Here is a 15,000-nt window from a genome sequence, read left to right on the forward strand (position 1 = left end):
CAGAGGGGGGCTCTCCAATACCGTGTGTGCGTATCAGAGAGAGAGAGAACCATTTCACACACACACACACACACACACACACACACACACACACACACACACACACACACACCCCTTTCTATCATCATCCCAAGTGCCAATGGTTCCCATGGCAATGGGTAAAGGGGACACTGGGTTCTGTGAGTCACTCTGAGGTCAAGAAGATGTGTGGGTGGGTGTGGGTCCGTGAGTTTGTTTGTGTTTGTGTTGAACCTAAATGTCCCTCTATTGTTATGTTTTATGGGTGCTCGAGTGGCACAGTGGTAAAGTGGTCTGGAGCAGAGTCTGGAGCTTCGAATCCACCACAGTGCATCCGGCTTTGTCGAGCGTCTAAAAGAATACAACTGGTAATAATAGCTTTTTGCTAAACCTACCGTAACCACTTTTCTCCCCAATGTAGTCATTATGCCAATTAATTCCTCCCCACACACATTTCTGTGTTATCACTGCTGTGCTGTTGTATCCTACTGACTCACCTGCCAGTGAGGAGCCCCCACCAGGAGGACGTAGAGCCTCCGTCCTACTCCTCCCGCTCAATACGCCCTACTGACAGGTGCCGCCCCAGCCCGTAGGAGTACAAATATCGCCCTCCCCACCCGACTTACCTCCCCCAAACACGGGCCAATTGTGTTGGTACAGACGATCGACAAAGCCGGATGCACCGCGATAGATTTGAACACCCAGACTCCGCCGTGGTCACTTTACCACTGATCCACCGGAGCGCTTGGATTTGTTTTTTACTGAACCTTATTTTAATGTTTTACTGAACTGAACGGATATGAGAGGCACACTATAGGGTGAGATAAAAGTCTCAGTCAATAGTAATGGAAGGGAAATTAAAACACTTATTGGCTGCAGTGTTTTTTTTAAAGTTCAGCGCTGAGGTCTGATACTGTATTTATTTTCCACCATATTAGAAAAAAGAAACAAACACACACACACACACACACACACACACACACACACACACACACACACACACACACGGAACTATTCATTTGCATTCATTGTTCGTTTGCTTTTTACGACCTTTTAAACAATCGATTTTGGTTCATATAGTGAATGTAAAACAGGCATGCAGGCTTATAAATGTCACACTTTCAGCTGATATATTTGTGATAGTGTTGATATGCAGATAAATAGGGAAGGAGGTAAAGTTTAAAATAAAAAAAGGTTAATTGTTGCTTCAGGGCCTGAGCACATGAAGGGAGGCAGCGCTGGTGTAGTCAATATAAAGATAGAACAGTAGAATAATTATAGCCATGTAATCACTATGATTTAACCAAGCTACACAATGGGACCAGGTTACAATGCTGAATGTGTTCTGTATTCTGTCTCTGTTTATGGTGCTGAATGTGTTCTGTCGTGTCTGTCTTTGTGTCTCTGTCCATGGTGCTGAATGTGTTCTGTCTTTGTGTCAATGTCCATGGTGCTGAATGTGTTCTGTCGTGTCTGTCTTTGTGTCTCTGTCCATGGTGCTGAATGTGTTCTGTCTTTGTGTCAATGTCCATGGTGCTGAATGTGTTATCAGTTTTTGTGTCTCTGTCCATTGTGCTGAATGTGTTCTCTCTCTTTGTGTCTGTATTTGTGTCTCTGCATGCATGCGTGTATGTACCTTGCACTACTATCACTTATTATGCGCGCGTGTGTGTATTCTTCTTATTTTGCACTCCTTCGTTGTAATTAATTGCAGCTTTTAATATTGTTCAGTTTTTTCACGTGCAGACATTATTTGTGATATTTGGCTACAATACAATTTGACTTACTTGTGTTAGAAGAGGACAGACTGCTTCTGAGAAATGAGATGGCTCAGTTTAGAATATGAGAATATGAAAAATAAAAATAGAGCAGGTTCTTCTTCACTATACGGTGTATGTCTCTCGTCACGCTCTCTCTTTTTTCTCTCTCCTATCTTGTGTGTGTGTGTGTGTGTGTGTGTGTGTGTGTGTGTGTGTGTGTGTGTGTGTGTGTGTGTGTGTGTGTGTGTGTGTGTGTGTGTGTGTGTGTGTGTGTGTGTGTGTTTGTCTCTGTGTTTCTGTCTACACACATGAGCAACTCTTTTCCGCTTTTTCCGTCTGTCATAATTATTGTCACAGACACACACACACACACACACACACACACACACATAACACTGTAGCACGTTGGATTGGTGTTTGTCAGTCATGTGTGTTGGGCGCAACGCTCTGCCAAGGCTCACCATCTGCTCTGAGGAGATAGCGAACACACACACACACACACACACACACACACACACACACACACACACACACACACACACACGTTACAACTACTACTACTACTTCTACTGAGGACAAGCATCGGTCTGTCAGACACATCAAACCCTCACTCCACTCAGTGTCCACTTTTCCTCTCAGGCCCAACATGATAGATGGATGGCAGCCATTGATGAGCCAGTGAAGTTACAGCCCCTGTTAGCAGTGTTGCCAGGTTTTGCGAGAGAAACAAGCAACCAGGTCTATGAAAACAAGCCCAAAATAAGCAACTAGGGCTAGGTCAGTCAAACTATATTGTCTAATGTGGTTTTAGAGCAGTGGTTGTCAAAAAAAAATGCTGAGAATGTTCCAGTGCAGATGAGGGTCCATGGTCTAATGCATGTCAAACTGGGGATCCTTGAAATAATTAAAAAGGTTGAGAATCAATGATGTAGCTCGGTAGGATTGATCACTGCGGTTTCATCCCACCAGTCAATGCCCATGATAACAAATCTCTCTCTTTCGCTCACACGTGCACGCGTGTGCGTGCACACACACACACACACACACACACACCCACACAGCCTCTGTGTGATTGGGGCAATTATGTTGTCTTTTCAAGTCATTGGAACAGGCATGGACAAAAGGAAAAAACGGAATGGAGATTGAGGGAGAAAGGCTGAGACATCAATATAAGCCTGGTGGAACACACTGGCTTAGAGACACTGTTCATGCAGCATGAAACACTCTGATCTGATCTCTGATTTCTGATCAGATATCCAATCAGATATCTGATCGGATATCTGATCAGATATGTAATTTGTTCTGATCTAATATCTGATAGGTCTCTCTCTCTCTCTCTCTCTCTCTCTCTCTCTCTCTCTCTCTCTCTCTCTCTCTCTCTCTCTGGCGCTGATCAAGCTTTGGTCTGACATAAATACACAACATAATCCATTGCCTAACATCACCAACTAAACGGTTTGCGCTGACGACATCCGTCGCCCAACAACACTGATCGACTTTGAAGTCACTGTGCGTATCGGCAAGGTCCCGAGGTAGTGATGCACCAAGTGAGAAGCCGGTCTTGATCAGCGGATCTCCAAAAAATATCCCCACATATGGAGTACCCTGATGTCATCAAAATGACAACATATTACTGGCGTTATAGACTAACCCGGTCTGACATGGAACTCCATTATACTGTATGGGCATAAAAGGGACACTGGCATACAGACGGTTACAACAGGTATATCTGACAACAGGTACAATACATAGTAGATTGACAAAGCAATGAGGGTCTCTCTCTTTCTTTCTTTCTTTCTTTCTTTCTTTCTTTCTTTCTTATTTTCTTTCTCTCTCTATCCCTCTCTCCCCCAGAGTTCAATTCAGTTAAGCGAGGGACAAATGTAACCTAACATCAATGTCCTTGCACATCTGATAGTAATCAATACATCAATACTTTCAGCACAGAGGTGTGTCATTGAGGAAGTTATAACTAATAAAATAATAAATAAGCTAAATTTAAATCTATCTCTCTCCCTCTCTCTCTCTCTCTGTTTACCACGTATTGGATGATTTATGTGGACTACGCTTGGCAGTTTGAGCGGGGGCGAGATAGAACAGCTGCCAGGGAGAGAGAGAGAGAGAGAGAGGAGGGGGGGGGATGATGGATGGATGAACTGAGCCGAGGCGCGACGACTGAAGAGGAGTAGAAGGACGAGAGAGAGACAGAAAGAGAGATAAAAAGGTGGTTGAGGTCGTGAGGAGAAGTGGAAGGAAGGAGGTGAGGAGATGAAAGGGGGATGAAGAGGAGGAGTGGAGAGGTTGTGTGATTTGTATCTTTTATGATGCTTCATGGAACTTTACAAGGTCTAATGCCGCCCTCGTTTATCTACCTCTGCTTTTCTCTCCTATCCTCGATGCCTCTGCCTCGCTTCCTCCCTTTCATGGTAAACCATCAAAATGTTTCTACAGTTTTATCACACATTTTATAATGTTTCTCTTCTCTCCTCTCCTCTCTTCCAGCCGGTCAGCTCAGCCAGTCTGCCCACCTGTCTCTCCAGCTGCCCTACACAGTCCTGGGCCTGGGCCGCAGTGCCAACTTCCTGGACCACCTGTACGTGGGCATCCCCCGTCCACCTGGATACGAGGTAAGCACGGGCAGCAGGGCGTCCCCATGGTTAGGGTTGCCAACCGTCTCCTTGAAATAAGGAATCGTCCCTTATTTGGTTACTCAACTCAGCTCAAACTTTATTTATAAAGCACATTCTACTACGACCAAAGGTCGACCAAAGTGCTGTACAAGGTCAGAATAAAGAAACAAGACTGACAAAGACAAAGAAAACAGAAGACAAAAAAGGCAAGAAGAGGCATAACAAATAATTACAAACAGAAATAAAAAGGGCTAACAAAACTACTACAGAGTTAAACAATTTACACAATCAAACGAAGGCCACAGTGAAAAAATGGGTCTTCAATAAAGATTTAAAGGCCTCTAGTGAAGGAGCAGAGCGAATATGAAGGGGCAAGGTGTTCCAGAGTCTAGGGCCAGCTGCTGCAAAGGCCCAGTCGGTCCTCCTCTGGTCTTATAACTAGTTCTGAAAGACACTCAAGAGAGACTAGTCAACTGGGATGAACGGCTTTATGAGCTCTGATAAATACGAGGGGGCCCAGCCCATTTTGGGCTTTAAAAACAAACAGTAAGATCTTAAAATCAATTCTATAAAACGGACACTAAAAGATGTGCCCCTTATTGAGCTGATTAGGGACACACTTTGTTCCTTATTTTGGGGAATCAATCAATGACACACATCTTACAGGTACAAACAGCTCATACTATAATACAGGTTTATTTTTGTATTTGCAAGGGAGAATGCACATTCATTTATGTTTGTTGTTTCACATCATTTCAGTTTTCACATCAATGTAAATGAGCCAGAGTTAGCAAAGAGCTTATTGTCATCCGTTCTCCCCTCTAGACTGTCCTTACATTACAAAGGAGTGTCAATATACCTGTGGATTTGCGAGGGGGGGCGTGGGGGTACTGGTACTTTTGTGTAATGGAAACAGAGATATCTTGGGTGCTGAGCCATGCGAGGCTAAAAGGTCCGGTCTGGTTCGGTGTGGTGTGGTGTGGTGTGGTGTGGTGTGGTGTGGTGTGGTGTGGTGTGGTGTGGTGTGGTGTGGTGTGGTGTGGTGTGGTGTGGTGTGGTGTGGGGCTAAACTGGCAGTAGAAATCCAATCGGGGTGTCTTCCTGGTGAGGGAGGGCGGGGGTGGCGGGGGGTCCCCCTGGTGAGGGAGGGAGGGATGGATTGGGCTGGGGTGGCAGGGCTGCTTTTCGCCCACCTGGAGACATGGTGTGGGAGGGGGGGGGGGGATCCACTGTCCACCTGGAAACATGGTGACTTTTGATCCTCCTGATTGTGTGTCACAACCCGGTTATTTACGACCCGACGTTGAGTGGTTACCAGTACCACGCAACCATGAGAAGTCCATGTTTACTTTGGTTCAGCTACTGTTTGTGCTAATAACGCAGATGACAGGACATTTGAGCAGTGAGCGAGCGCTATGGACATGATGTCCAAAGCGCTCCCCAGCTCAAAAGGCGTTCTCTGTGGACACGACCCCCTAAAGGTTAAACAGTCAGCGAGGAAGAGGATCGACATCCACTTCCTGGCCCGCGGAGAGCCAACGACCAAGCAGAGACTCTCACCATAGGGACTTATTATAAACTAGATACAATATGGCTTGTGCGTTCCTTTCTTTCCACGTTGAACACAGCAGGGGGGGGTTGTCTCCCTTCCCTCACACTGTGTGTGTGTGTGTGTGTGTGTGTGTGTGTGTGTGTGTGTGTGTGTGTGTGTGTGTGTGTGTGTGTGTGTGTGTGTGTGTGTGTCATCAAAAGTCACATTATAATTGCAGATGTGTTCTTCTCCCTCGATGGCCAACCACTCGTCTTTGTTGTTGCTCACTGCTTTTCTATTTTTCTATAGCCTTTCCTTTTCTGTTATTTTTGATAGATTTTCCTTTCTCCCCAGGTCCGTTAATGAACGTCCAATGCCTCATTTACACATTCATACAGCTGCGTGTTGGTGTCCTGCACCCTGAAAATAGCAGATCCTGCACCCTGAAAATAGCAGATCTATCTAAAAGCTTGCTTTTTTCGTTTTTTCTTCTGCTCTCTTGGAGAGAGACTTCATCTGAACTCTGTCTGTCTGTCTCTTTCTCTCTGTCTGTGTGTCTCTCTCTGTTTGTCTGTGTCTCTCTCTCTCTCTCTCTCTCTCTCTCTCTCTCTCTCTCTCTCTCGCTCTCTCTCTCTCTCCTCACATCTTTCCAACATCATATCGCTGTCAAGCAGAAACCTTGTATCTCCATCATATGTCAACTTTTTATTTTTTATTTCATAAATTATTATGCAAGAGTGTTAATAGGGAAAATAGCTGATCTACGGCGACGTGCCATGAGCTTGTAGATCGGCTATTTTCACTATTTTTTAAAATTATTTTTTTATAATAAAATCGGAACTGTTTAGCACATACAAGGTTTCCCCCCGACAGCGACGGTATGTTTCCTTCTTGGCTCATTCTTCTACCTTTCATCCCTCTGGTTTATTCAGCTTTCTCTCCTCCTGTGCACCTAGCAGAGCCCACCCAGGGGACCCCCTTTACCTCACTAATCACTTCCCTACTATTACCTTCCCTTCCCCCCTCCGCTTTCATTCTGTCTTTCAGCTCCCACCTGCCCTCTGTGTGCCAGTGGAGCTGGCTTTGAGACAGAGAGTCTTCAGTCTCTGTCTCTGTCTCTGTCTCTGTCTCAGTGCTGCCATGTCCACGTGTTACAAGCCACTTTGGGCTTGTTTTTCTGTCTTTTTCTTTTCTTTTTATGTTACAAGCAACATAAAAAGATGTTGGCTGTCACGATTACTTTTAATTTATTTATTAAATTAATTTAAGTAGAAAAATTAACTTAAATTAATTTAAGTTAATTAATTGTCACTCAAATAATTTACGATTAATGATTTAATTGTGTGTCCATTGAACACTGGAACTAAATTACATTTCTGTTTGCCTTTTAGGCTTTGTAATAAAAAATTGCACAGGGCAGATGTGACAAATAACTTAAATATACAAAGAACTTATTGACATATTTAATAATTTTATACATGTAAAAATAGCTGAAATCTACAAGCTTACAACGCGTCACAGAGTGATACGTTGTATGCTTGTAGATCTGCTATTTATGCTTTTTTAAATATTTGAAAATATGTGAAAATGTTTCAACATGGAAACGATTATGACGATTATGCAAATATAATCGCGATTATCTGAAATAATTGCGATTAGACGATTATTACATAATAATGACAGGGCTAGTTGCTTGTTTCTAAAGTGTTGTTGCTTATTTGGGCTTGATTCCTAGTTAGTAAGTAAGTAGGTCGGAGGGGTTTATTGTCGGTATCAGCCGAGAGCGTGCGAGTGTATGTGCTAGACCCCTAGAATGCTGAGGTGCAGTCAGTGCCACACCTACCATCAGCTCCCAATACTTACCGCACGACTTGCTGCACCCAGGCCGTGCTACTCATACGTTGAGTTGGTATGTGATGCCTGGGATCGAACCCATGACCTTGTGGTCCAAAGGCGAGAGTGAGAGAGTGAGCTACCCGGAGACACCCGGCTCGCTTCCTAATGTTGTCTAAACCAATGGTTCTCAAACATTTTCATGGCAAGGACCCCCAAATTAATATGTATTTGGCCACAGACCCCCATCTTAAAATAACTTGTGCCAGGGACCACCATACAAGATTTGTGTAGTTAAAATATTTCCAAAACATTCAAAATATTTGCCTTTTTTTTTTAAATACCGTAGCTATTTTCAAATAGCTGATCAATTTGCTGTGTGTGTGTGTGTGTGTGTGTGTGTGTGTGTGTGTGTGTGTGTGTGTGTGTGTGTGTGTGTGTGTGTGTGTGTGTGTGTGTGTGTGTGTGTGTGTGTGTGTGTGTGTGTGTGTGTGTGTGTGTGTGAGTGAGATCATGTCGCCCTAGTTGCTTCTTTTGGGCTTATTTTTGTAGACCTGGCCTCTTGTTCCTCTTGCAAAATCTGGCAACACTGCGCTCTCTCTCTCTCTCTCTCTCTCTCGCTCTCTCTCTCTCTCTCTCTCTCTCTCTCTCTCTCTCTCTCTCTCTCTCTCTCTCTCTCTCTCTCTCTGATCTGGTCAGAGGGAGGCTGTACTGTGCTCATCTCCTCCTTGCTGCCACTTTGCCACACATCCACAGAGTCATTTTTCCAAAGAGCTAAAACGACAATCGCCCGGCAGCAACAGTGTCCTCGTTATGTGGTGAAAAGAAATGTGAAAAAAAAACAGAGAGAGCTGGCAGCTTGATGCTTGACGCTGCTTCAGAACAGCTGTGAGATGTTTGGCTCCTCTTGATGTATGAAGAGGAGGATGTGGATCCTCTTGTTTGCTGTGGAGAAAGCGTCCATTTTTTGTTGTTTTTGTTTTCCTCAAGCTTCCGTCCCTCCAGGGCCCCCCGCCCCCTCTCCCCTCTCCTCCCCCATGCAGAATTACAAATCAACGCTGTCGGGCAGAAACCCTGTATCTCCATAATTTGTGTTTGAATGCTTTTTATTTAGTAAATTAACGCCCTACTTTACTACAGTGTCACACAAAAGTAGCAAAAAATAGCCGATCTATAAGCTCAAAATGCGGTGCATGGCGACGGCAATTAATTCAAAATTTTGAATTTGAAATCCCGGAAAGTAACAGTTTTGGACATATGAGGTTTCCAGTGATATGTAAAATCCTGATTAAGATGGTGTCATGCGGACGGAAATGGCCGATTTACAAGCTCAAAATGCCGCGCATCCGCTGCACCCCGTGAACTTGTATATCGGCTATTTCTGGCGCGCGGCACCAGCGAACGACAGGAGCATAAATGTAGACATAATTCCTCCCGCGCACCCAAGAGCGTGCTTCCTTCTTATCAGCTATGCTTTGTGCCGTGATGAAAGAAGTACTCGGATACAGGGTACAATTAAAAATCTCAGTACAAAACATACCAAAAGTAAAACTACTGATTATGAATGGCCTGTTTCATGTTTTTTCAAAATCCTTCAAAAATGTATTATGTTTTTAAATGAGCAGATCTACAAGCTTGTAGATTGGCTATTTTTGAATAGTCTCAAGTGCTGTATTATAAAACAAGGCTTAAATAAAATGTATGTTTTGTGATAATCTGAATCTACAAAGTGACTACTAAGGTTATCAAATAATTGTAGTGGAGTCGAAGTACAAGGTATTGGAAAATGGAAATACTCAAAGAAAGTAAAATTACCTCAAAATTGTACTCGAGGGCAGTACTTGAGTACTTAGTTACTTTGCACGGCTGCATCTTATCTACTGGCTTTGTGTGAAAGAAAGCGGCAGTTATTATCTGAATAGCCGCTCCCACAGAATGTCCTCCGAATGACAGCTGGAAAATGTCACTTAATTGTGCTGCAGCTTTGGATCATTGTAACTGGAATACGAGTGTGTGCGCGCCGCGCGTGGGGGGGGGGGGGGTCCTGGTTATTTGAACATCGTCTTTTATCTCATTACCTACTCATTTGGTTGTGAGGTCGTCCTGTTGTACTTTCATAGAAATGTCATCGTGTGTATCGGATTGGGATCCTTTAGGATTGTTCCGAACGATCCAATTCCTTAACGATCCGATTCCCCTAAAACAAAAATATCTTTATCATTTTTGATAAACACAATTTCACTCTGTCCCTATCGTAACATAACTCGGACGACGTTCGTCACGGCGACTCGCTTGCTTTAGCTCGCTCGGCGGTTGCTCAAGTCTGCTTCAGGTGGCGAGCCTCCGCCGCCTCCGCCGAAAACAATATATCTCGCCTCCTATGGAAATAATAATAGCATACAGTATTGCATACATATTATTGGAGTGATTCTCAAAGTGAGGTCCAGGGACCCTCTGTACTACAGGCCTGTAACTCTTGAGAGTATTCACATACGGCTCCATTTTGTTTCCATTTTTATGTTATGGTGGTCCATAAAATGTATGAGTTTGAGTACCACCGGTATTGTAATTGTAAAGCAGACATAACATAACATAACAAGTCCACATAACCAGCTCTGACAGTGTGATAAAAAGCGGTTCTGAAAACGGTTCCAAATGTGATGATGGAACCGATTCCGGTTCCTCCGGATCCCAACCCTGATCATGTGGAGAGAATGGCTCAAAGCTCAGAGATGTGATTGAGGCCCCAAGACACTGTTGTTGTTGTGAGGATCCAGGTTGTTATGAAAGGAGAGAAGTCCATGGATATTTTATGAAGAGCAGCTGAGATGATAACCTACCCTGCAGGCTGTTGGAACGCACGCACGCACGCACGCACTCACACACACATTTATACACACAGTGGCTAATGCGCACCAAGACACACAAGCACACTTTTAACTATTCATACAATCAGATCTTAGTGTTTCACTGACCACACAAGAACATTGCAGATGCACACACACACACACGCACACGCACACACACACACACACACACACACACACACACACACACACACACACACACACACACACACACACACACACACACACACACGCATGCTCAATCAATCCATTGTGTTACAGCTTGGATCAATAACATAGTATAGATTTCTTTTTTTCACATTGATTCTTTTAATATTAATTATATATTATTAAATTATTAGTGTTTTGCAATTATTTGGTGGCCCACTGCTGCTTAGCAGAAATGAAAATGTGTATATTAAAGATATTTAAAAAACGAAAGGTTCGGACACCTACGTGGCAGCCCCGATCCCACCGATATGTCTGAGTCATTATGTCAGGGGCTTTGTCAGTGTACCTGTTGTACCCGTTTGTCTATGTCCCTTTTGTGCCCATATATGGAGATATAATATATATCTGTCAGTCCATGTCCCTTTTGTGCCAATATATGGAGATCCCTGATGTCATCCGTATATGACCATATATTCGGATACCCATATATGGGTAGCCTATATCGTTTGGATGTTCTGGACAACTGGAGATTGATGTATGCCTATATATGGACATATCGGTCGGATCGGCGGTTCCGGACAATCGTATTGGGGTTGTTTATGGTTATGTCTGAGTCAGAGTGTCATGGCCGTGGTCCTGCCTATATACAGGTGTGGGCGTATCAGGTTTGTTTATGGTTATGTCTGAGTCAGAGTGGCCACCCGCCAGCCAGCCGGCCCTCCCATCAGCCAATTTTAACACATTCACTGCCAGAATGTAGCTATTGACGGACATATCCGTGATTTAAAATCCACCCGTTCACCGCCATTCACGGATATGTCCATGATAAAAAATTAAAAAAATAAAAAATAAACCCAGAACCCAAGATAACGTGATCCGAAGATTTACTGCTCCATTCACTTCCTGGTTAACTTATTACTTTAAAATCCTGTATCTCGGCCCCTGTGTATTTTTTTTTTACTATGTATTTTTTTTGAGACATGCTATTTTCAACTGGGTATAACAGGAGAACGGGAGGTCCCGATGACATTTTTATTTTTTTCACGGAAGCACAGTGATTTCCTCTGTGATTAGCAACCATCAGGGGATCAATCATACTGGAGATAAATATTCTCTGGTTCTTGAAAAAATTGTCAGAATGCTTAAAAATGCAGAAAGCTACCTACCAGCATTAGAAAGCTCCTGGCAGTGAATGTGTTAACACATTGGGTGCTGCCAAAACCGGAAATCTACGGTTTTGCAAAAAGTGGCGTTGAGTGCCAACTGTAAAAAAATACGTAGATCTACGTGAAGTGGTCTTTTTGTGGTTTAATAAACGATCGCGCTGTTCTCTGTAAATTCCGTCATCGGGTTCCCTTTCCACTCACTTCCCACTCACCCGGATGCAGAACTAGCGGATTCCGTTTCTGGTTTTAGGTTTTAGCTTGAACATTTTTATTTTTAGGCAAAACAGGGCAAAACAAGTTTTTTCACACGGTATAAAAAACGAACAGAGAGCTCCGGTTATATTTTCTTTTCTGTGGACGACGAACAGTTATCGTCGTTGTGTTTACCAACGATCTGAAACTCGATCATAAGCTAAGCTAAGCTAAGATGGTTTTGTTTATAAACACGGCCAGACAAACGATTATAATGGATATAACAATTCTGTGACCGGTTGAAAATGTTATAAAACACGAAAATCGCTGGCACTGGTGAGTATATTATGAATATACTCTGGCACCGAATGTGTTAATATACAATATATTTTCATGAATGGAAATGACCAACAGATTACAGCTTTCCTTTGTCGTGTTTCGGGAGGTGTACAGGATTATCTAGAAAAGATTGATAGATACAATGATAGATTCATTGCATATAAAGTGTAAAATGTCAAACCTTACTTCGTTTCAATCTTGATAATTATAGTATATAGGCGTATATGACGTTTCAACGATATTCATTTTTTTTTTAGATGATACTGTACTTCCAGACTCTATATAGCATGCAGAGATTGTGGAATAGTTGTCTGGCTAGGCGAGAGCAGAGCACTGTGTAGCAGACAGTACAGTATGTGAAGCCTGGACACCGTACAGCAGTCAGTGGATTCTATTTGGAGGAGCAGCTTGTCTCCATCTTAAACGTGTCTTTAAATAGCAACCCAGCAGTGTGTCTTAAAATAGAAACATGGTTGACAGTGTGGGGCGGCGGTGGCTCCGGAGGTAGAGCCTCCCGTCGGGGAACTAGAAGGCTCCCGGTTTCTATATCCCCGCACCCCCCCCCCCCCCCCCCCCCCTGTCTTCATGGCCTGTACGGGCCCGTAGAATGGCCCATACGTTATGAGCTTGTATAGGTTGGCTATTTTCACTATATTTGAACATAACGATCAAGTGGTTAATTCATAATATGTTTTTGTATGTTTGGGTCCCAAGAGTCAGTTCCTATAAATGTAGTGGAGTCAAAAGTGCAATATTTCTATTTAAAATGTATCGGAGTGAAAGTCATCAGTTGCAAAAAACCTGTCCACCACTGGTTTGTGGTGTGTGTGTGTGTACTGTAACACACTGTAACACTGTAGCACTTTGGATAAAGGCGCCGGAGAACTGCAGACCATTAGCGTTTTGCCACTCCACTACAACTACCGCAAACCTTGGGAGCTCATTATACCTTTCCTTTGGGTATAGCGTGTGGCGGGTGTGTGTGTGTGTGTGCGTACGCATGCTCGCACGTGTGTTGCGTGTGTATGTATGCTGACTGATGTGTTTCTTACACCCATGCATTTCTCCGACAGGCGTGTGTGTGTGTGTGTGTGTGTGTGTGTGTGTGTGTGTGTGTGTGTGTGTGTGTGTGTGTGTGTGTGTGTGTGTGTGTGTGTGTGTGTGTGTGTGTGTGTGTGTGTGTGTGTGTGTGTGTGTGTGTGTGTGTGTGTGTGTGTGTGTGTGTGTGCGCGCATTTCTCCGATATGCCAGTGTGGGGGGGGGTGTTTAATTTGACTAAATGATAGATGATGCTCTTCTCTTGTCGTCCCGGAGGAGTGGTTACTCAAACACAAGATGAATGGAGTGAACTCTTAAGTAACAAGGCTGCTGATTGGCTGGAAAGAGCTGTTCAAAGAAACTTATACTGGACGAACAAGGAGAGAGAGAGAGAGAATAGAGATATTAGCCTACATTTCTAGAGCAATGGTTCTGAAGTTATTTAATTTAAACACCCCCATACCTCTGAGAGTGTACAAATGGAACCAAATGGACCATTACGGGTTCCATTTGTACACTCATTTATTTACATTCTTTCTGTCACTAACCAAATGAAGCGTTCCTGTGAGCTGTGAATGGGATTAAGGCTATATGTTATGTAAGCAATGCTAATCGACATTTAACCACTTAAACGCCGGCATCCGTATTGTGGGGAAAGCTTTCGCCGAAAATAGCAGATCGATATGCTCACTTGAGCATGTCGATCAGCTATTTTCGGCGAAAGCTTTCCCCACGATAACAGAAAACAGAAAAGACACTAGTATAGAGCCCTAGGGACTTTTAGAAGAATGATCAAATGCGCACACCAGTGTCATACTCCCATTGTGGAATTTTATTCAGTAATGTTTTCAGCCGGGAGGTTCTCCCTTATAGAGGTATTTTAAGAACTAGGGAACGGATGGCCCCGCCCCCACCTATTCATTTCAATGAAGTTACTCACCCAGTGCATGAAGCAACGGAAGAACGCTCTAGTCTACTTCCACATATTTGGTGCCCAATTTGGTGCCCAAAAGCGTAAGATTAGCACACGAGCAGCAGGCGCAGTGGGGTTTAAAATGATGGACGTCTTGCACTACCAGATTTGACCACCAGGACACTGCATTTTCCATAATCCTCCACGGTCCTGGAGGCTTAGTTACACCTAGAGGGAAGACAGTGGCTAATGAAATGGCAGGGGAGAAAAAAAGGTCAATCTGATCTCAAGTCAGTTTGTGCGGTATATGTCGACAAACTGCAGTGATGCCAGTGTTAAGTGGTACTGGATGTACAGCTCGGCAAAAGCCAATTGATTGATAATGATTAAAACTAACTCTCTCTCACTCTCTGCAGGCCATAAGGAAACAGGAGTGGACAGCCATCATCCCAAACTCTCAGCTCATTGTCATCCCCTACCCACACAACCAGCCCCGCAGGTACACACACACACACACACACACACACACACACACACACACACACACACACACACACACACAC

General features: G+C 43.7%; 1 protein-coding gene across 1 annotated transcript in view; it reads left to right on the plus strand.

The window, feature by feature from the left end:
• Window positions 1-15,000, plus strand: part of itfg1 (integrin alpha FG-GAP repeat containing 1) — a 170,561-nt gene that overhangs the window by 149,555 nt on the left and 6,006 nt on the right. The window contains exons 15-16 of the mRNA XM_084067064.1: window positions 4,281-4,405; window positions 14,854-14,936. Coding sequence (XP_083923190.1) covers window positions 4,281-4,405; window positions 14,854-14,936 — 208 coding nt within the window. The remainder of the gene's footprint in view (window positions 1-4,280; window positions 4,406-14,853; window positions 14,937-15,000) is intronic.

This window comes from Gymnoscopelus microlampas (assembly GCF_963454915.1).
Source record: "Gymnoscopelus microlampas genome assembly, chromosome: 1".
In the NCBI taxonomy this organism is placed as follows: domain Eukaryota; kingdom Metazoa; phylum Chordata; class Actinopteri; order Myctophiformes; family Myctophidae; genus Gymnoscopelus; species Gymnoscopelus microlampas.